Here is a 22,730-nt window from a genome sequence, read left to right on the forward strand (position 1 = left end):
TGCAGTCCATGAGGTCACAATGAGTCGGACACGACTGACCGACTGAACTGAACTGAACTGAACTGAATGACCCATGAATATTCTTTACACAGAATTAGTAGATCAAGTTCAAGTAATTGATAAAAACAGTATACCTTCTTTTAAGATTAATGTAAAAGGCACCAAAAAAGTCAATAGGATAATTATGGATAATAGGATATTAATAGGATAATTAGTTAATAGGATAATTATGTCAAATTACATATAATATGTTTACATTTGATATGTTAGCCATTTTTAACTGAGCTCTTCATAAGCAGTGATGTCATTGCTTAGTTTTTCCAGCAGAGGGAAGCATAGCCTAATTAATTTTGTTTTCTGTAAAGGGTTGAAGTGTGAGGAATGGGATATACTACAATTTTACTTCATTTTAAATAAAGATTGGTTGATATTTCATCATTAAATAAGCAACTTGACATCTTTTAGAAAGCAGAAAATAAACTTGATCCAAAATCCCCCAGTTCAGGGGAATATCCTACTGGTAAATCAGTGTGAAGCCATTCAAACTATCTTTTACTTGAGTAGGATACTCAGTAAGAATGTACTGGGTCTATACTATCAGCATATAAATGAAAAATTTGCATGACTTAGTTTAAGACTGCACTTTCTTCTTGGATATATTTAAATGAATATATTTGTTGTACTACTCAGGTTACAACTATATACAAAAGCGTATACTTAAACCTGACTTCTTTTGGTTAATTTGAAAATTGAGCATTAGGTCTCATAAGGGTCTAATATCTTGAACTTATCATACCTGCAATAATAAAATATAATTCAGTGCTTTGTGTTCATTATAATTTTCTTCCACAGGATGTTCTTTCTCTTCAGTTGCACTTCTCTAAGTATTCTGGCAGCGGTGTATAACTTGTATCATATACATTGCTGCTTTTGATTTTATCCTAGTGCTAGCAGGTTGAGAGATTAAAAATGTTGTAACTTACCATGGTGTTGTAAGTCTGAACAGTGGGTCAATGGATCTCCATTTCTTATATCTTGTCGTCTTGTGCGTCTAAAACAATTATATTTAAAAGGTATTACTGTATCTCTGTTCCTTCTTGGGGATTTGTCATAAGAATTGAGAAGAATCAAAATCAAAGATCCCAGGAGTTTATTAGAAGAGATGAATATATATATGATTAAAAGAGTTTTTAAAGCAGTTCATTATACCTGTAAGAGCAGTCTCCAAGATGATCAAAATGGAAAATAGTATATAAATGCACTAAATAAATAACAGTGCATTAAAAGTCTCAAGGTATTGAAAACAGGAAATTCATGGGTTCTTTTGCTACTGAATGTCAATCAATAAGAACCTAGCATCTAAACAATTCAAAATTCTTAATACCTTAAATTCTGAGGAAAAAACACAAAATATAGAAAAGCAACCCATTTATTCAATGAATAGAATTACTTTTTTTCCCCTAATCACTAATGAAGGAGTAAGATTGAAAATTAAAAATATGAATATTTGTCTTAATATTTGTACATAATTCCTTAAATTAATTTTTGTTAAACTCTAGTATTAAGACAAAGAATTATATTGTAATTTAGTCTGTAATTTTTCTTTTGGTTGCTATATCAACCTTTTTTTAAATAAAATATTTCTTTTATGATTACATAGTTATGATTACAAACCAATTTACTTATGAAGTGAATAAAAGGACAAAACAGCAACAAATATTAAGGAGCAAGTCTCCTTTTATAAGAGAAAGGTGAGAGAGAAGATGAACTTACCTCTAAAAGAAAAGCAAATTTTCTATAAAACCTGAAATTAAATTCTCCTGCATTCTACTGCTCAGATAATGTTTGTTATAGTACATTCTGGACACCTTCTCTCTACAATTTGCTAATGGTTAACTGGGAATAAGGAGGTTGTCTCCAGCTATTGTGGTGCAAACATGGTGTGTAGTTCAAGTAAAAGGCTAAAAATGGAGACTGCTTATGGGTAAGTGACTGGAAAAGACTGGGGACACTTGCCCAACTGTATACTGCATCTATTTTGATGGGTATTGTCTTGCTGCAAAGTTAGTTACCAACCCTGAAAAAAGTTCTCACAAAGGCCACTGAGAACTGCAAACATGGAATTTGTTACTGTATTCATAAATTTAGAAGTCCCAAGTATTTATAAATTTCTATTTGTAGTATTGGTGACACTATCAAACAGATGGTGCACATTTCAAAATTGAGCCAACAAAAGAACTTGTGAAACACGAACCACAGAGCATTTGGGACGGAATTGCCATTTAAGCTTTTGAAAAATGCCATCACAAAGAATACATAAATTGTAAGGCCTCTAAACATCCTTTTCAAAGACACATGAAATTGGATTAGGTAAAATCTGCAATGCACAACAAAAATGTGTTAATTGTAATTCCTTCAATCTTGGATTCTAGGTATGCAGTAAACATTTCAAATATATAATAATATCCAGGTTTTAACTTATTACAGATTTAGTTATGATGTTATTTTTATATTATTTTTCCTTAAGAAAAGCTTAAAATTCAAATGAATTATTACTAAATTAGGCAATGTTATACATTTCACATGGAATAAAATTAATACACATTTTTAGTTCAAACATGAATTCCACTTTTAAGCAACAATTAAAGTCCTCTAGAGCTAAATGATTTAAGAAGCATAAAGCCTTATTCTTAATTAATTAAATTTTATTGCTGTGAAAAGATCATATTGCTATTTATTAATATATTCAAGGTTTCTTTGATCAGTAACACATTATCTCCACACTAGTTTTTGTTTTAAATTTAAACTTCCAACAAAGTCGATAGGTACATGAAAGTAATACAAATACGTTTTCTCAATTCTGAATACTGAAGGCTTAAGAAAATCGAGTATTTAGTAAATGGACTGGTTAATACATTTATATTTAATATTATTATTAACAAGGTAACTGTGTTTTAACATATATGGACAGAACATATGAAAGTTTTAAGTTGTAGATAATTTAACACTGCAGTCAATAATATCTAATGTGTAAAAAAAATATTTACTTAGATATTTGGGTTATTTCTTTTTCCTAATATTTTCTAAAGCATTTAAAATGATCCAAATGTTGCAGAACGCATCTCATTAGCAATGAAAAATGTCATGCTCACCGCTTCCTGTGAAACATTAGCTACAATAAAAAACAAAGCCAATTTTACTGCCCTTGTGATGCATCACTCTAATAAAACTAATTTCTATTAAATGTTTCAATAGGTTGATGTGCCTTTAGATTTATGTTAGTAAGTATTGTATATTACTTTCATCTATCATTGCTTGTTTCTTAAATACTGGTGAATATCACGGAGAACAGGTAGCCTTGAGTGAGGGGTAAAGAATACAGTGAAATGATTATTTTGCCAAATTAACATGGTGTTTTTGTTTTCTAAAACAAAAGTAAACCAAGTTTGTGTAGAAGTTTAGGATATGTCTGAGAGTTCCCTGAATTGTAACACCTTGATTTATACACAGAAACAGAGAGATGATGTACTTATATGAAGAGGTTGTTCCAAAAATGAAATCAGATAAGACAGGCGGCGAGCAGTGTGCTTATGGCTAACAGGCCTCCCACCTCTTTGCAGCAGGAAAGTAACGCGAGCAGGCGGAGCCGTCCCAGGCGCAGTAGGGGTCTCGGGCGAGGCAGCACTCGGCACAGGCTCTCCCATAAACGTCGCACCTGTGCAGGGCGAGCTGCGCCACGCCTGTGGCGGAGCCAACGTAGAGCTGTTGCTGCGGGAAGAGCTTACCGTTAGGACAAAAAACTACCTTGTCTTTCAAATATCTTTTTCCTTAAAAAAAAATAAAATAAAATGTTATACTTTAGCAAGCACACATTTATCTTTGTGGGTTTAAAATATTTCATTTCTGGTAATTCTTTCAAAGGCCTGGCAGAAAATGTGACCATCTAAAATACAGCAAGGTCGAAATCCATGTATTTGACTGAAACAGGTATATTTTATAAGGGAAGATAAAGGAAGACAGGAGTAGCTACATGTCAATTAAATCTCATGAAAATAAAAAATTTTTAAACGACATTACTGAGCAATGTAAAGTTCAAACCTTCAGTTTGCTCTTAGCTTGCTTTTTAAACTTCCGCTGTTTATAATTTTGATTAACCAGGTTACCTACCCTGCAATGTATTCTGATTGGTTTTGAGGCAGGGATCTTTTGCTTTCCATTCTTAGGTACTTTGACGTTCAGTTTGCCCTCCTATAAGAAGGCGAAGGGTGAAGTTTGGGGGCTTGCATTGGTAAGGAGCTTTGCTCAATTTTAATCATCTTGCCTTTGCACTACCTCCAGAAGACTACTTTAAACAAAAGTACTCAATTAACTTCTCACTCAAAGATCAGCGTCTAAGGGAATCAAGTACACACTGGTTGGTGCCATGGACTTGAACAGAAAGTTCAAATGTCGTCAAAAAAGTGGGATACTGGGCATCAACATATCTGGTTTCTAGGTCTTGCCTGACATTAACTCTCTGTTGATCTTGGGATATGCACATAATTTTCCTAACACTTAACTTCCTTATTCATAAAATAAGCATGTTTAACTAGAGCTTCAAAGTATGCATCCAAATAAAACATCTATGCTGGCATTATGCTCAATGAATTTGAAGTTATCAAAGGAGCTAGAATTGGAGGGAAAAAAGTTTTCTAGCAACGATTAATTTAGGTTTTCGATACATGTTAAAAAATACCTTTAACAAAGTTGCCCAATGTAGCATATCAGTTGCAAATTTATGTAAACACAAAATGGAATACAAATAAAACTGTTTTGTGATTGTTCTACATTTTACTATCACTATATAGTAAACTATATACTATACTAGCTCCCTTTTCTTGTACTTGATGATTAAATAATTATAATAAATATTAAGTAAACGTGAAAAATTTTATGTACTGAAACATGATAGTACGTATAAAAAAGACCCCAAAAGTGTATTTTAATTTCTCCACTATAGAAAAGAATAGTTACAGAAAAGCCCGTCTTGGAACCATGGTGTGCTCTTTTAGTATTACAAGTTGCCTATCAGTAAGCAATGGATACAATTCAAATCACATTTCTAGTTGGCTTTCAAAGATAAACTACATATGGCAGATATGTTTGAATGAAGATAAAGTATCTATTAGAATCTAAGAAATTATTGAGGATAAGGAGCATTTTATAGAAAATAATTATAGGCTTAAAGCTAACCAATTTACTTATATTAACACAAAACAGGGGAAGGGGGAAGAAATAATACAATAAAAACTGAACTGTTATGGAGGTAGTAATCCTGATAAATATTACTTAACCATTTCAGTCAACTGAAGAATATTTATTTTAAATAATATTCCAGTATGAATAATATTCCAGTAAAGTGAAGAATATTTATTTTAAATAATATTCCAGTATGGAATATGGTATACATTATAGATGTTCAACTTCTCAGTATATTCACCTTGTATTTTTATATTGTAAGATGCTACAAACCACACCAAATTAAGAAACGACATAAAGTCTCCAGGAGTAAAAGATGAAATATTATTAAGCCTTTTTGTTGAGAGAAAATGAGACTGATTTGTACCCCTCTTACAGCATCTACAGAACCTGTATGTGATAATATTTCTCAAATTATGATCAACTGTTAACAGAGAACTAATAGAAAGAACTTTTTTCCCTCCTATTATTTCTCTCTTCCAAAAGCACCTTTAAAAAAATGACCTTAGATTGTATGGGGAGGCAGGAGGGGGTAGATTTATGGAGAGAGTAACATGGAACTTACAATATCATATGTAAAATAGAGAGCCACTGGGAACCTGCTAACTGCCTCAGGGAGCTCAGCCAGGGGCTCTGTGATGATCTAGAAGGGTGGGATGGGGAGGGAGATGGAGGGAGGTTCCAGAGGGAGCGGACATGGTGTACCTATGACTGATTCTTGATGTTTGACAGAAAATTAAGTGGCAAAAAAAAGAAGGCAAGAAATCTCAATGTGATAAAAAAAAAAAAAGAAACCACCATAATATTTAAATGATAAATTAGTTAAAATGAGGTAGTAGTATCTAGAAGCATGTCTGGCATTGGTGAATATTAGATATGCCAAACCATATACTGTGGACATAACTAAAAAGCAGTTGAACAAGTTGGTCATACATAAGAAAAATATTTCTATGTTTGACCAATAAGTTTTAAGAAGCATGAAAAAACTTCATACTTATAGATTTCTAAGAACATGGCATTGAGTAATAAAGGAGTTGTTATCCAAATAATAAATTCTACATCTGTCAGATCCCTTTAGCAGAAAATCAGATAAATAATACCTGAGAAAAATATGAAATAAAAAATATGGCAACTGAAATCATTGTAATGAAAACCTAAAGTGCAATAAAATGGCAAAAATTTAATACAATCAATGTAGTTTTCATTTTATAATTATTCCACTGTACTATTAATGATTTGCAAATAAATTATGCCATCTAAATGAAATGTAGGGGAGGCTTGCAGGCACCATTGAGCATAATCCAGTCACCAGCAAATAACCTGATGTGCTTTTTCTGCCCAATTTAACATCACCACAGGCTTTCTCACTATCCTTCTTAACAAGTTGCAGGTCATAAGCAGGATATGAGTCCATTTATCCATAAAATTAGTTGCAACACGTTTGTCCCTCTTGATACTACTGCCTCACTTTTAAAATTTCCATAAGCATAAAGGAAATTGAGTCACATCTGAATGAAATCAAACTCCAGTAATGGAAAATGAAGGCTAGAGTTACTTTCTTCTAACCTAGTATTTTAGGTTGATAAATTGTTTTTGCTTTTTGGTAAAATGTGTTGCATTTAATGAGCCATTCTTAAGGTAGGGTAAAAAATGTTAAAACAGAAACAGATGGTTTACAAAACTGAATGCAATGTGATTAAGACTGACGAAGTCTAGCAGAGAATAAGTAAATAGTTTTAAAAATCATTATAGGAAAGAATATCCCAGTGTAGCTCCCATCCTGGAACTCCCCGGATTTCCTTGCCAACATTTGACAATTTTTAGATTACAAGAACAGGTGAACACATACTTATGAAGTATAAGATAACAGTATCAGGTCAATAATATCTGCACTCTGGATTTCTCTAAATATCTTGGAGATTATCAATGTAGTTTGATACAAATGTGTTGAAAAGGTATCTACTAAGTTTTACTAGCACAGTATTTTAGCATGTTGTCTGACAAAAAATAGCATGGTTAGAGATAAAACATGTAAGTAAGATTTGCCACCAGAAATAAGATCTGCCAAATCAGGCTCATATTAAACAATTTTGTATGTAAGTTTTCACTTCAGCGAGTGAGAAGCTCCCAACTAATTTTTGACTATTTCTCCTAGGTTATTTAATAATTAATTTCAATTCAGGATCCAAGTCACTTTTCTAAAGTTAATTTTGGTATACTCATAGAAAGGCTAGGTAACATTTTTGCAGAAAAGATAATTCATTAGAAGTTAAAATCATATTTGCTTTTCCATTATCATTTAGCATTTAGAATCCATTTACATTTCTTAAGAGTCCTGCCAAAGCATTCATTCAACAGGAATGAGAAGACTATTAACATGCTGTCCTCAAGCTTTGAATTCAAGGAGTTTAGTAATTTATCATTTGGCAGTAACTGTTTTGCTGTTTCCCTTTTTATTTAGCCAAACTAAATGTTTTCTCTAGCTCATACTACTGAAAGTGTAAAATTAACTAAGTCAAAATTCTCAAAAATACACTGTCTAGTGCATGATTTTATTAGCCTGTATAATACAGTTTGTTTATACATGTAAATTAAATTATACATTTATTTGTATTCCGAACCATTCACCTATGTTATTTCAAAGGATATACAGATGAAAATATCAGTTATTACTGAGGAAATTATGTTACAATGGCCAAGAAAGAAATACTATAAATGGAAACTTACAATAAATAGTGATTTAAGAGGGCTTCCCTGGTGGCTCAGCACTAAAGACTCCATCTGCAATGCAGGAGCCTCAGGAGATCTAGGTTCAATCCCTGGGTTGGGAATATTCCCTGGAGAAGGACATGGCAACCCACCCTAGTATTCTTGCCTGGAAAATCCCACGGACAGAGAACTCTGGTGGGCTCTAGTACATAGGGTCACAAAGAATCAGAGACAACTGAAGCGACATTGCATGCGTATGATCTAATAAATATATTTATAGGACATATGTGTGTGCAAGGGTGCTAAGTCGCTTCAGTCGTGCCCAACTCTCTGCGACCCTATGGGCCATAGCCTGCCAATCTACTCAGTCCATGAATTCTCTAGGCAAGAATATTGGAGTGGGTTGCCATGTCCTCCTCCAGGGGGTCTTCCTGACCTAAGGATCCACCCTTACTCTCTTAAGGCTCCTGCACTGGTAGGTGGGTTCTTTACCACTAGCACCACCTGGGAAGCCCATAGGACACATATGAGACTGGTCAAAAGAATGAGGGCAATGAAATTATCTTTAGTTTTCATTCTGCTAGACTTCCCTAGTGGCTCAGATGGTAAAGCGTCTGCCTACAATGTGGGAGACCAGGGTTCAATCCCTGGGTTGGGAAGATCCCTTGGAGAAGGAAATGGCAACCCACTCCAGTATTCTTGCCTGGAAAATCCCATGGACGGAGAAGCCTGATAGTCTACAGTCCATGGGGTCGCAAAGAGTTGGACACAACTTAGCCACTTCACTTTCACTTTCATTCTGCTATTTATAGTAAGAATGTTTTTTTTTTTCCTCTTGCTTTTTGAACAACTGTTAATAAACCTATAAATTTTGATGGAACATAAATATATTTATCTATTTGAAACAAAGTTAACAAAGTATAGATTACCAATTGTAATGTATAATGTTATTACCTGCTTAGTGGAAAGCTCCATTGCTGAAATAGTAGTTGGTTCCTAAAGAAGAAAAAGAAAATGTGAAATGTTCAGTCAATTAGGAAAGTTACAGAATGCCAACATAAACTTTCAGAAAGATAACTTTAATGCCTACAATAAACAATTGGGAAAAATAAAACATGTGAAAGAAATTGCATAGACAAGTGTTCTATGTGTAGAGCAGACAATATGTGCATCCTCCAGTTAAAGACCATCAAGAACATACCTGTGGATCAAGTTGGGTGGACTGCTCACTATGATAAAGGAGACTGTGGGGAGACTCAGTAAGAGAGAGATGGAAAGGACTTAATATGTTTTGGACTTGTGTGAAGTGATTTGAGAGACAGGAAGTAGGGTATTGCTTTAAATTGGATGCTGTCACAAAGCAAAGGTAATTCTATGATTAGGTATCTTCATAAATTTTATTTAGAAGAAGGAAAAAAACAGAGTGAAACTAGAGCAGTTATTGGGAAAGTAGCAATCACTCACTAGGGCAGATAGGGAGAAGAAATAATCTCCAGGACACTTATTAAAGTATTCTGTTAAAGCCTATTATGAGCATATGTAGGCTGCATAAATAAATGCTTCTCTTTGATGAACTCAGACCACCAAAATACTATTTACCTAAACACATTTGAGTATGTTCTCTTAGATTCATTTTCACTGAACTCCGATCCATCCTGTTTCACCAGTGGCAAACACAACACTAACAAGAGATGGCTTGGGCGGTTTTAGAGAAAGGTAATGAGAAGGAGGCTTAGACAGGATGAACAAAATCCTAAAAGTTCTCTCTCTGTAAGTGCCTGAAGTCATGCCCTGAAGAAATTGTAAAGAGTTGGACTCAGGGCTCAAACTGTATGAATTCAAATGGTAGTAACACAAATCTTGTCAGAAGGTTATTAGGTGTGGTATAGAAACTATTTCTAATTTAATTTTCTCATCTGAAAAATAAACACAATGGCATCTGCTGCATAGGACTGCTATAATGATAACATTAATTAATAAACGTAAAATACTTTGCAAACATGTTTGTCACATAGTGTTTATTCAAATCTCTCCTATCTCATATGCACATACATATATCACACACACACACACACATTCCCATATCCTTCCTTAGCTTCAGGTTTTCTCTTCAGTGCTTATCACTATCTAGAAATACATATATATGACTTTTTTTAAGTATATGATTTATAGGTGATTTTATCTTCTGTCTTATGCATTTCTTCCTATGCCTCAAAGTTCTTATCTAAAGGTAGGGAGGAGGACTGAGAGGAAGGAGGAAAAGCCAATAAAAAGGCTGGTCACGTAAGTCACCACTGAGAAAATCTGAGGATAGTAGACAATGACTCTCTCAAAGCTATCCACTGAGGTTAGTACCAAGAAAAGTTACACATTGCATCATCACAGGGCTGTTAAATCTCCCAGACCCTTAGTTGTGACTATTGCTTGCCCTTTTGCGTGTCAGAGAAGTATGGGGGAAAGAAGTGAAAGATACACAGTGGGAATTATAGGTTAGGCTGATAGGATGTGAGGACAGTGGAAGAGGCATGTCATGTTTTCTTAACTATCTTTCTTGCCCCAAGCCTTCCCCAATTGCCTACCATCCAGTGCTAATTTAGTACAGGGATTTTTGGCTGTTTAGTTCACTGCCATATACCTGGGATTGCTTATCCTACAGCTGTCCCTTGAACAAAAGATGTTTGAATTTTGCGGGTCCACAAAGACATGGATTTTTTTCAATAGTTAATACTGCAGTGCTACACCATCAACAGTTGGATGAATCCACGCATGCAAAACCAGAGATACGGAGGGCCAATTGCAAATTTATACTCAGATTTTCCCCTGCACAGAGGGTTGGTGCCTCTAACCCCCAAAGTTGTTCAAAGGTCAACTATATTTACAAGTTTTTGATAATTATTTATTAAATAATGGAATGAACAAATGAATCCCCTACAAATTTCCCCCTTTCTCTTATCTCTTTTACTCTCTCCATTATACTCTGTTCCTCCCACTGAATTTGTATGAGATACAGGGAGCCATCTTTTTAAAAAAGTTTTTCCTCATTTCCTCAATGCATCAAGCTTATCTGTATTTTATTTGAAAATAACCTGACTATTCTATACGCTCCACCTTTGCTGGTTCAAGTCTCACCCAGTGCCGTTCACCCCTCTGCCTGCTGAGTCTAGGTCTTACTTTAGGGAGAAGGCCTGCGATTTTCAGGAGGAGGAATCACTGATAACCTGTAGTGCTGAATGGAAGCTTTCAGTCTATTGTTCTTACTGGACTTCCTGTTTGATATAGCACTAGTGACCACTTAATTCTTGACTGCTTCCTCTATTTAGATTTCATTATGCCTTGGAACTCTTTATTAACTATTCTTAATTTTTTCAGAGTTTTTTCTATCTCTAGTCATTCTTCATATGTTTGCCTTCCCTTACTGACTCCTATTCACTCCTCCTTGGATGCTACATTCTTTTCCTGATGGGTTTATCCACTCTTGTGGTTTTAATTACCTCCTATGTGCTATGGAATTGCAGATTTCCACTTTGAACCCTGATATCTAAGCTGAGAATAGAATTTTCTTAACAGATTTAAGACTACCTGCCTGAGACATAAGTGAGACAAATGATTTAGGATGTAAATTAATTTGATAGGATAATTTAGAATTGCCCCATAGTTACCCATTTTCATAGCTTAATGATATTAAAGGTAACAATTTCCTACAGGAACTATCAATCAGACAGACAACTATGATGAAAGGAATATCTACCAATTTTCTCTATATAGAAATAAGATTTTAGGAATTTAGTCCATCAAATCACAAAAATCAAGAGACCAAATCATCATAGATTTTTAGTTTTAAAAGACAAAATTGATTGTTGTATTTAAGTTTACATAATATTGGAATCAGTGAATCCAAACTAAGAATTTAAAGCAGAAAAATATTCCACAGCAGCTTCTTCCATTCCAACAGCTTCACAGGGAAAATGCTTATGTTGTTATGTATGTAATCAGCTAACCTCATGGAGACTTTTGCAAAATAAATTCTACAGCCAGGGTGCAAGGAAAGTACTTTTTAGAGAATTAAGAGGTAGTATGATTAAAATGAAAGTTAGCTACATCTAGGTTCTTTTTGAACAACTTCAGTGAAACTATAAGTGAAGCTGGTGAATTTTCACACATTTCACATACATTGACAATACAAAATTAAAATGTCTGTAAGGTAGACTGAAATGATCACTTTATATATAAATTGTAAAAGAAAACAAACTTCAATACATAAGAAACTCCACTGTGCCATATAATGATTTCAACGTTCTTAAATTAAGATCCTAGAATCTCTTTATTAAAAGCAGCTTACTTATATTTTAGGCCATGAAATAGTTTGGAATAGGATGTGTTACATGCTGCCTGTGGTTGAATTTTAACAGACAATATATTAAGATGACATCCATTTAAATAAGCTAATTTTTTTCTGAGCCCTAGTTGGAAGTGAATATGACTTCCATTTAAAACAGATGTAGCTTTATAAGCATTTTTTCATGAAACTGGTTTTAATTGCAAATTTAACTGGAGTTTGAGTAAAAATGAAATTAAAAACTTAGCATCTTTTCAAGATTTTCTATGACTCTAATTTGCTATATATATATATTTTTTCAGATATTTTAAATCTAGTCCTTATTAAACTTTCACACTTGCAGAGCTTTTCAACCTGCTGATCCCAGGAGAATCAGACAGCACTCCCTGGATGCTAAGTATGCTGAAGCTCACTTAGAATGAGTTAACAGACTAGGTTTTGGAAAGCATCAATTATGTTTTACATTTGAATGAAAATTAAACTCTTTCATTTGTTTGCTCAGCTGTTCATGGAATACTGCATAAATTGGGTTTAAAATGAATGTATTATCTATGTAAATGCCTTGCAATCCTTTGCAGTCAACAGCAGTATAAATAAAATCCGCTGTACTAAATGCATTGCAACTTGGTGTAACCAGCCACTGTATCAAAAGTAAAACCCTCCGAGGATTGGAAAAGAAAAATCTCAAGTGCATAAAGTAAAAATCAGCATACTTCTAGTTTTCGTAGCTTTTGAATGTTTTTAACAAGGTATAGATTTAGAATTTTCAAGCAATTATTTTAAATGAGATTGTCATTTATTTAACTAGTTAATAACAGCTACAATTGACTAGTAACCTTAATTAGAAAAACAAAAAAACTGATGAAATGAAGAAGTTGAGGCTCAACTGACTTTAACCAATTTGTTTGGAATATCACAGTAATTGAGATTTAAACACAAGTTTATGTTACAAGTAATATTTGAAATAGGTTTGTGTCTTAGTACCTTAATACCATTTTGGATATATGATAGCTATTTAAAGTAATTTCTAGAGTCCTATGAAAATGAAAGTGTTAACTGCTCAACTGTGTCTGACTCTTTGTCCATGAAATTCTCCAGGCAAGAATACTGAAGTGGGTAGCCCACTCTCTTCGCCAGTAAGATTCCTTACTGTCTGAGCCGCCTGGGAAGCCAATTTATTTCATCTCTTATTTCCCACTAAAATTTTACTCTAAAATGGAAATTTTATCACTGAGGAATATTCTTCATATTATACTCTGATTGGGATTTGATTTTACCCAGAATAAAGTGTCTCAGATGAAACTAGAACCACTGGAATGTCCTGTGATTAGCCAGGGTGTTTTCCTAAAACCAACCTCAAAATGGCAATGGACACAGTACTGGCTTTAATTAGAATTTAATGTGAGGTTGGTTATTCAGTCTAGCAAAGATACATAATGAATATGGTCTCCTGGAGATGATATTATGGTAAAATTAACTGTCTGGTTGACATCAATGTCTTTCTTTTTAAAATCGAAGAGTATCAGATACCACCAGCATCCTAAATCTGTTCCTTGTCTCTTTACCTTGTCAAATCAACACAGTGCTTCAGTTAACCCTTTAAAATTTTTGTATTAAATGGAGTAACTTGCAAGGTTCAAACACAAATAAGGAAACTCTAACATTTCTCTGATAGTTTCAGTGTATATAGAAATTGCTTTAATGTGTTGTGTTTTTTGCCCTCCTTCTGCAAAATTAAACAAAGTTTGACAGTGAAATATTCCAATTGCTAGACCACAATATATGTATGAACTTTGCCTGATAGAATAGAATGTTGAAAGTAAATATTTCTTTAAACTCTGCCCAAATACATTTTGTCTACTTGTGTGTCAGAGAAATAATAATGACAGCAATGCATGGCAGAGAACATGGGAGGGAAATGGAATATTTATCTGAGGAAGATGCGTCCCTATGTTGCAAATAATCTTTTCATAAACTCATAAACAATCATTTCCACGAAAGCATATTATTACTTATGTTAGGCAGTTAGAATAGAAACCAGGAGTCCAAAAAATAGCGGTGGCTAAAAGACAAGGAAGGGAAAAGCCTGAGAAAATAGAACAAAAGAAGGTCAAAGGAAGGTCGGAGGACCAGAGTGAGGACTTCAGGTAGAAAAACACTCCTCACCAAGCCCAATTTGCACAGGACAGGCCCAGGGGGAAGAAAAAAACATAAAAAGAGGAGCCAAAGGGCTCTCTCTGTCCCCCGCATGCATGCGCTCTTTCTCTTTCTCTCTCTCCTGCGCGCTGGGGAGCTCTTCTCTTTGCGTCTTTGGGTTGACACGCCCTCACGCCTCAAATGTGGATTTTCCTGTTATTATCTAAATAAAAGAGAGCCGTAACACTGAGCCATAACACTGAGTTGTCTAAGAGCTACAACACGATCTGTCCAAGACCCGAGAGCTGTGACACGCCGAGGGCGGCCTTAATGTTCGTCACTCCAAAGCTTTGTTGTGACAAGACAAAAACCAAGGAGCATACCCTCGCCTGATACTTATTTATACCTAATTGTTAAAAACTGATAAAAAACCTCTCTCATGGCATCTTAAACATGCAGAAATCATTCAGTAAATTATCACAGGTATAATTAGATTGTGTAATCCTTTGGAAACTGCAAAACACTAATAAAATCTAGTAGACATTAAATATTTGTGCTTGCAAGATTGTTGGCTCCCCATCTCTGAAGGTTTTGCTGAAAGTCATTTAACGGTTTGAAGTAGCATTTTTTAACTAAAACTTGTTTTGATTTACTAAAACAAAACTAGATAAGATGTGCAATATAAACTTAAAATCCCAGAGGTACAAGGAATGAAAAATAGCTAGAATACAGCATTACTACAAAATTATATATATTATGATTCATAAAATCCCAGAAAATGATAAAATGATAGAAAAAAGAACCTTATTATTTAAATGGCATGACATAGCAATGCAGTTCTACAAGAGAAACTTAATTGCACTAATAATAAATCAGCACTTGAAACGATGAGGGATAACGTGTTAGAAAGAGTCTCTGAGCTGGGTAAGGTCAGAGACCATGTTTACAGTGTTCACCCCTGATTCACCAGAACGTAGTACTGTGCCAGGACAAAGGTGGACATGTTTGTTTAGAGTTGAATTAGTAAATGAAACTTGTTATAATCATATACAATAACTGAAGGGGAATATGCAGAGGAACCATGACAAATCCAAAAGTAAAAGATTCTGGAAATAATTAAGAAATTCTAAAGTTAACATAATATTTTAGTATCTCCTATAACTTCATTTGCACGGTGGTGGCAATATAGATTTCTAAAAACAAGTAACTGGCAAAATTTTTTCTACTAGAAAATAATATGGGATTATAATCAAGCAGGATAACTTGTTGCTGTTCTTTGTTTATCTTCCTCATATTCTGCCACCTCACTTTAAGGAGGGTCTCCCTAGAGAAGACTTTAAACTCCTTAATTTTTCATATTTAATTTTTTGCATAAATACTGATTTCTCTATTCATTTAACAAATGCTGGTTGAAAACATATTTTAGACTCTGGAGACCCAACAATGGATATAAGACAGAAATTTATATATCTGCCTCTTAGTGCCCATAGTTTGTTTGCTAAATCTAAATGGATTCTATATGATGACACAGTCTATTTGGATAACTATAGTTTTGAATTTGTAGGCTAAAGCATCAATGTGTAAATTCTGAAATGGGAGGCAGTGGAAGACAGGGGTTAGTCATCATTCTATAACAGACGAAATAAGGTCCAAGTGCTTAATTTTAAAAAATCAGAGTAGAAGTATAATGACTGTGTGATTTTAAGACTTAAACCAAGGATTAGCAGAGCAAGCTACTGTAAATGCAGCTTATATTCACTGTGGACAAACTAAAGCAAATAAATATATTGATGATAAGATTCTGAGCACAGCAACTAGCAATGTCCTGGATAGTCCACAGATAGTGTCTCTAATTCTTCTAGCTTCCCTGTGAGACAGGTATTATCTTCCCTGTCTACACTGATGCGAAAGCTCAGATGTACTGTTTGTAGTCCAAGCAGAACTATTATATAGGTATGACTCAAGAACCTAAGACCTTCCCAGTAGAACATTGCTTAGTTACTACTAGGTGTCTGTGTCATGATTTACCAGTTACATGTTTCAAAGCTAATTACAATTTTACTTGAATCAATATCAATTTGGAGCTTGCCATATTTTACTTTATTTTTTCTTCGAACAATTACTGAAATAGGGAGCAAGAGCTCTATTGAGTTAATAAGTACAGGGTTAAAAGAAGTCTTGGGAAGATTTTTCTTACAATCAAAATGTTTAATCACATGAAAACTTCAATACAGGCGCTGCACTTTATAGATAAAGTGTCTTAGATTCTTGGAGACTAAATGAGGTAATTTGAAGCGGTGAGACTAGATCTGACATTTCTCATTTTCTGTCCACTAAATAATTCAATTTATTTTTAGTTATAAATGTCTGATTGTTTTTACCTTCTTCTATCAAAAACTGAAATAACACCTTTGATAGGCATCATTTCTGTTTGTTTCATAAATAATTCATGTCAAGGTGTGCTTCAATTCAAACTTCCTCCTAGTTGATTTTCTAAAAGGAACAACAGACTGTGTTATATGTTAAATTACTTTAGTTTTCTTCTCTCACTGCAACACATAAACTGCTGCCTCTATCCCCAATCTCTTGTATAAACTTACCTGAGCTGTAAGTGATTCATGACAAAGGGACAGCTACAAGTACCTTTCTTACTTGTGAAGACTAAGAATTTGTAACAAATTTTCCACCAGTGATACAAAAACTGTGAAAATTTTCTTTTGCTAACAAATGATTTCTTTAGAAAAATGTGATAAAACAACTCACAGATAAGATTTTAAAAATTACTCAAATGTCTTCATTCCTTCATTTTGAATGTATTTCTTTAATACATTCATGGAAGTTATCTGTCACCCCAGTTACACCATAAAGTGTGAAAGAAGGGCTTTGGGAGGTGGGAGGCACACAGAGTTTGCTCAGTGAGGTAAGTTACATTAATAGTATAAAATGTAAATAATATAATTTACCACTGAGAAAACAAAATATGAGCCAAGGATATATTTCTTTACGTTTTTAGATTTAACTAGAATTGAAAGTTCAAGGTTTATTTTGACTAGTGTCTGGCTTTTTAATTGACAAGCTAATTAGAAGGGTATGCTAGACTACTTGTCCATACCAAGATCAGTGTGCAGCTGTCCTGGGGGAAGGACATACAAGTGAACTTGTCGACACTTGAAATTAAACAGCACTCACCCGAAAAACTGTCATTTCTTCAAGCAGAACTTCTTCTAAATCATGCCAGGTCTCCTTAGGAATTGAAACTACTTTAAGAACAGTTCCAACATCTTTGAAAGAAAGTAGAGAACACCACAATTTAAACAGATCTGAAGAGAGTTTAGTGTTAATAAATTATATCAGTAATTGAAAAGAAAGAATGACATTTTGACGTCAGCATTTTAAATTTTATTTTATTGTTTTAGCACTAGTAACATATATTCAAATGCATTTCATGAAACTAGATAAAATAAAATTAGTTATGGAATAAAACTAATTGAATTTTTTAGAAATATATGAAGCTTTGAAGGTGGCTTTATTCTAAACTTGTGTAATAAATATATATATATATATATATATATATATATATATAATCATTAGGTTAGATTCTTTTAAATCTCAATTATCAGGTGTCTCAAAAAAAACTAAATTAAAAATAGTATCAATTTGACAGTATGGGGCCTTCTCAAAAACTAAAATCAGAACAACCAAACTCCTGGGTACATATCAGAAAAGAATCAAGAACACTAACTTAAAAAAATACATGCACTCCCATGTTCACAGTAGTATTATTTACAACTACACCAAGGTATGCACATAACCCAGGTGTCTGTCAACAGATGAATGGATAAAGAAGATGTGGTACATGTATATACAACAGAATACTACTCAGCCATAAAAAGAAAGAAATTTTGCCATTTATAGCAATATTGATGGACTTGGAGGGCATTATGCTAAGTAAAATGAGTCAGACAAACACTATCTATCTTATATATGGAATCTAAAAAAAACAACAACCTAGAATATAACAAAAGAATAAGCAGACTCACAGATATAGAGGACAAAATGAGTGGTTAACAGCGGGAAGAGAGAATGGGGGAGGGACAGATAGGGGTAGGAGCAAAAAAGGATTATTATGGGGTTATGTGGAATCATCTGTGTGAAACTCTTGAAAATTTTCAAGCACTATAGAAACTGAAGAATCTTTCATCCAATAAGAAATAAAAAAGAAGAAAAATTACACTTTGACATGACAAGTTTTTCTCTTTCTTGTCATGAAATCAGGAACTACTATCAATATTTAATATTCAAGCAAAATGGAAGCAATGTTGCCAAGCAACAAAAGTAGCTGAACTTCAGAGCCTGACTGCTCATCATCTTCCCATGAGGAAGCCTTTAGTACTTAGAGGTGCCTAAAAAGACAGCTCAATGACCATTTAGTGCGAAATGATAATAATCTGACTTCTCATAATAAATACTGGATTACTTATTAGAGTGGTTTTTCAATAATTGGCCTAATCAATTTGGCTTTGGTTTAATTAACATATTAACATATTAGAGTGCTAAAAATTCATCACTATAAATAATAAACTATAAATAATAAAAACTGCTAAACTGAATACATTTTAATAGAGATTTCAAGTACTGTTTATTCATTGCTAACAGATACAAAGTGTTTTAATGGTAAGAGTTGCCACTTTTACTCTAAGTTGGGTTAAAAAGCTACTTTGTGTACATGCTCAGTTGTGTCTGACTCTTGCAACCCCCACCAGCATTTCTGCCCATGGAAGTTTCCAGGCATGAATACTGGACTGGGTTACCACTTCCAACTCCAGGGTCTCTTCCCAACCCAGGGATCTAACCCACATCTCTTGCATCTCCTGCATTGGCATGCATATTCTTTACCAACCTTACTAACTACACCACCTGGGAAGCCTACTAATTTTCCAGTATTTAGAGATGCATTCCTATTCTTGATAGAAGAACGAACAGGGATTTATTAAATTCAAAAATTTGACTCTTTGACATTCCATTTCATCAGATGATCAATTATTTTTAGATATGGATGGCTCATTTTAATCAAATTTAACAGACAAATTATTTGAGAAGAAAAATCTTGTCTGTAAAAAATGTTACATCATAAAAATAATCCAAAGTATTCACACCACAGATAACTGTTTTCAGGGGATCAATATGATGTGGTATGTAAGCTCAAGAAAGGCTGCTAGTGTATCCCTTGTAAAGTTTTTTTAAAAGCCCTCTTTTAAGAGGGTCTTTCTATGTTTACAGGACCTTGGACTACTCATAACACCAAAGATTAAAGGTAAATTAGGTTAATCTACTCTGTGCCTCTGATCGGTCTCCAGTATCCAAACATAACCTTATCTGTGTTTCAGATCAAGTTTTACTGAGTAGTATTTCAAACAATTTCACACAAATTGAATCAGATTACTCAACCAGGATCAATGTGCAACTTAGTTAAAAGGTAAAATTACTGTAATCAATTTACTTTGCTGACAGATGACCCTGCTCTGTGCTGACCAATAGCCATCCACAACATCAGATGTTCAACATGCTCATAAAACTGGTTCCTTTAAAGACAGCTCGTGTCCCAAGAAGAATTGAAAACCCATGCTTGGACTTCTGTGGTCAAACTGCCAGAAGCAAGCTTTTGTTGCACTGACAATGAGTGGGGGACTTTTCAACATTAAAGGCCAGAGGTGAAGAAAAAAGCAAGTGTGACTCTATCGAACAAGCTTAACTACTCTGTAGAGAGATCTAATTATAATTTGACATTAAATGACAAACTAATATTTATTGAAGAGAAATCCAATCATCTTATATTTTCTCAAGATATTTATAACCAGAAGTTCATACTTGCAATTCATTGACTTTTACTGAACTCCAAGTCTCACCGGGATTCTTTAATTTGATAGAGAAACTTTCTCCCTCATAAAAGGAAACCATAATGTATTGCTCAGAATCTGACACTGTTACACCTGATAACATAAGTATTTCACAATTTTGTTATAAAACTTTAAGTCTTCAAAGCACTTACTGCACAGGTGCCATTCCCCTATAGTTAATGCAATTTTTTTTCCTCTGTTTTTCACCAAGGGAAAATAAATGTTATTACACAAGGTTTCAGTGGAGCACTCACTCGGTTTCCCACTGATTTATGTCAGTTAACGTTAATGGAGACCAGGAATTTATTACCTTGGAATCTGACCCTAAGTAGCAAGTTTCAGATTTGTAACTGGTGCTTTCAAAATAGTATTATTAAAGAGAGTAGAGGGGAAATAGAGTAATATGTTATAATAGTAATGGAATTCATTCTGAAAATATACCTACCTACAAAATACTTGTTTCCAGTCACAGAATTGGTAAGATACACTGTTAAATTTATACAGCAATGAATCTAAAATGTATATGCTGATTCCTTATGTCCACTTTGTTGCTTTTCTGATAAAGTTTGGTTTGCTTTGTTTTGTTTCTCATTGTATAGTAAACACACTAAACAAATTTGTATTGCCAAAATTTGTTTTCTGGAAGATTTTTTGCACTCTATGATAATTTTAAAGTTCAGATAGTTTTGCATAAATATATTCTAGAACATTTAATGACTGTCTTGGGAATTTTATGCATGGTTTGAGCAATATCTTTGTCCTGAAAGACCTCTGGTCAAAAAAGAGTTATGACTCAGTTATAGACGCTGACTATTCACCTAATCATTATCTTCACCTGATTAAATTGATTAACTATTGACTGAAAAGGAAATTTAAGTTAACAATGTCAACTTGTCTAAAAACATGACACATTAGAATGGGACAATGTTCAGGGGTTTTTTTTTAGTCATTTATTAGAGGTTAACTATACCTTGAGCCTGGAGAAGGAAATGGCAACCCACTCCAGTGTTCTTGCCTGGAGAATCCCAGGGACTGGGAAGCCTGGTGGGCTGCCGTCTATGGGGTCGCACAGAGTCGCACACGACTGAAGCGACTCAGTAGCAGCAGCAGCATACCTTGAGTCCCAGTTTGACTCCTGGGTTGGGAAGATCCCCTGGAGAAAGGATAGCCTACCCACTCCAGTATTCTGGGCTTCCCTGGTGGCTCAGATGGTAAAGAATCCACCTGCCATGTGGGAGATCTGGGTTGGATCCCTGTTTGGCAAGATCCCATGGAAGAGGGCATGGCAACCCACTCCAGTATTCTTGCTGAGAGAATCCCTATGGACAGAGGAGCCTGACAGGCTACAGTCCATGGGGTCGTGAAGAATCAGACAGGAGTGAGTGACTAAGCACAGCACAGTATACCTTGAGAGTGACTATAAAACATTCCTTCAGTTTTCAGTATACTTAATTAGTTAAATGCAATGTTCTGGAAGAACATTTAGAGCTGAAGTTAAAACATTTACCTGTTCCAATAAACATGACATCATACTGGCCATCTTCTGCATCCACTCGATCTACCACAATTTGTGTAAACTGATAATTTACATCTGTTTTGATCATTATCGGCCGGTTATTGATAGGAAATACTGGATTGTACATGGCTGGATGACTTCTTGCAAATGTTATAACGTCATCAGGAAGGTCTTTGGTAGAGTCAAATCCACCAAATGTTTTACTGGGACACTATTAAAATAAAGAGAATAATATCTTTTGATTACAATATAATGAATAGGATTATAATTGGCCTCAATTGTCTAGAATTTAAATCTGCAATTTTTTAAATTTAAGTAACTGTTAAACTAAAAAATAAAATAACGTTACTTAAGTTAGTAGATATAATATGTAGTATATATTTTCTAAACATATCTTAAGTCTCAATGGGATGTCATCATTTCTCACCAAGAACTATAAATGTATCTAATGAACTCTGGGTACAGAAGTCTGATGCCTTTTATTAGTGACAATACCATTTACTTTACGTTATCAATGAAGAATTTGAAATAGTGAATGAAATATGTTATGACAATGCAATTAATCATTAGTTTAGAAAAAGTCAATCATTTTCTTGGATACATTCATATTTCCCTATGATATCATGCTAAACATAAATATGTTCCTTTCAAATTAACAGAATATAAACTATTCTTTATTGCTTTATTTTAATATAACCCAGAAAATATAGTACAAAAGTATCAAAAATATTATTTCATTAATAATTACAGTAACTTTAGGGAACAGAAGATGTGTTATTCGAAGTGTTTACCAACTTGTACAGCACAGAAACTGACCAAACACACTGCACCAAGCAGAAAAGACAATAGCCATCGAAAGCCAGACAGAATGCAGTGTCATATACTGCAACAACATCAC

At 34.1% G+C, this 22,730-nt stretch overlaps 1 protein-coding gene across 2 annotated transcripts in view; it reads right to left on the reverse strand.

Annotated features, from left to right (window-relative positions):
- Nucleotides 1-22,730, reverse strand: part of SEMA3A (semaphorin 3A) — a 349,768-nt gene that overhangs the window by 24,269 nt on the left and 302,769 nt on the right. For both annotated transcript variants that reach the window (XM_020884043.2, XM_020884044.2), the window contains 5 exons: nucleotides 21,824-22,043; nucleotides 17,609-17,700; nucleotides 8,902-8,943; nucleotides 3,611-3,768; nucleotides 984-1,051 (listed from right to left, as the gene is read on the reverse strand). In XM_020884043.2, coding sequence (XP_020739702.1) covers nucleotides 984-1,051; nucleotides 3,611-3,768; nucleotides 8,902-8,943; nucleotides 17,609-17,700; nucleotides 21,824-22,043 — 580 coding nt within the window. The remainder of the gene's footprint in view (nucleotides 1-983; nucleotides 1,052-3,610; nucleotides 3,769-8,901; nucleotides 8,944-17,608; nucleotides 17,701-21,823; nucleotides 22,044-22,730) is intronic.

The sequence above is a fragment of the Odocoileus virginianus genome, chromosome 1 (genome assembly GCF_023699985.2).
Source record: "Odocoileus virginianus isolate 20LAN1187 ecotype Illinois chromosome 1, Ovbor_1.2, whole genome shotgun sequence".
NCBI lineage: Eukaryota > Metazoa > Chordata > Mammalia > Artiodactyla > Cervidae > Odocoileus > Odocoileus virginianus.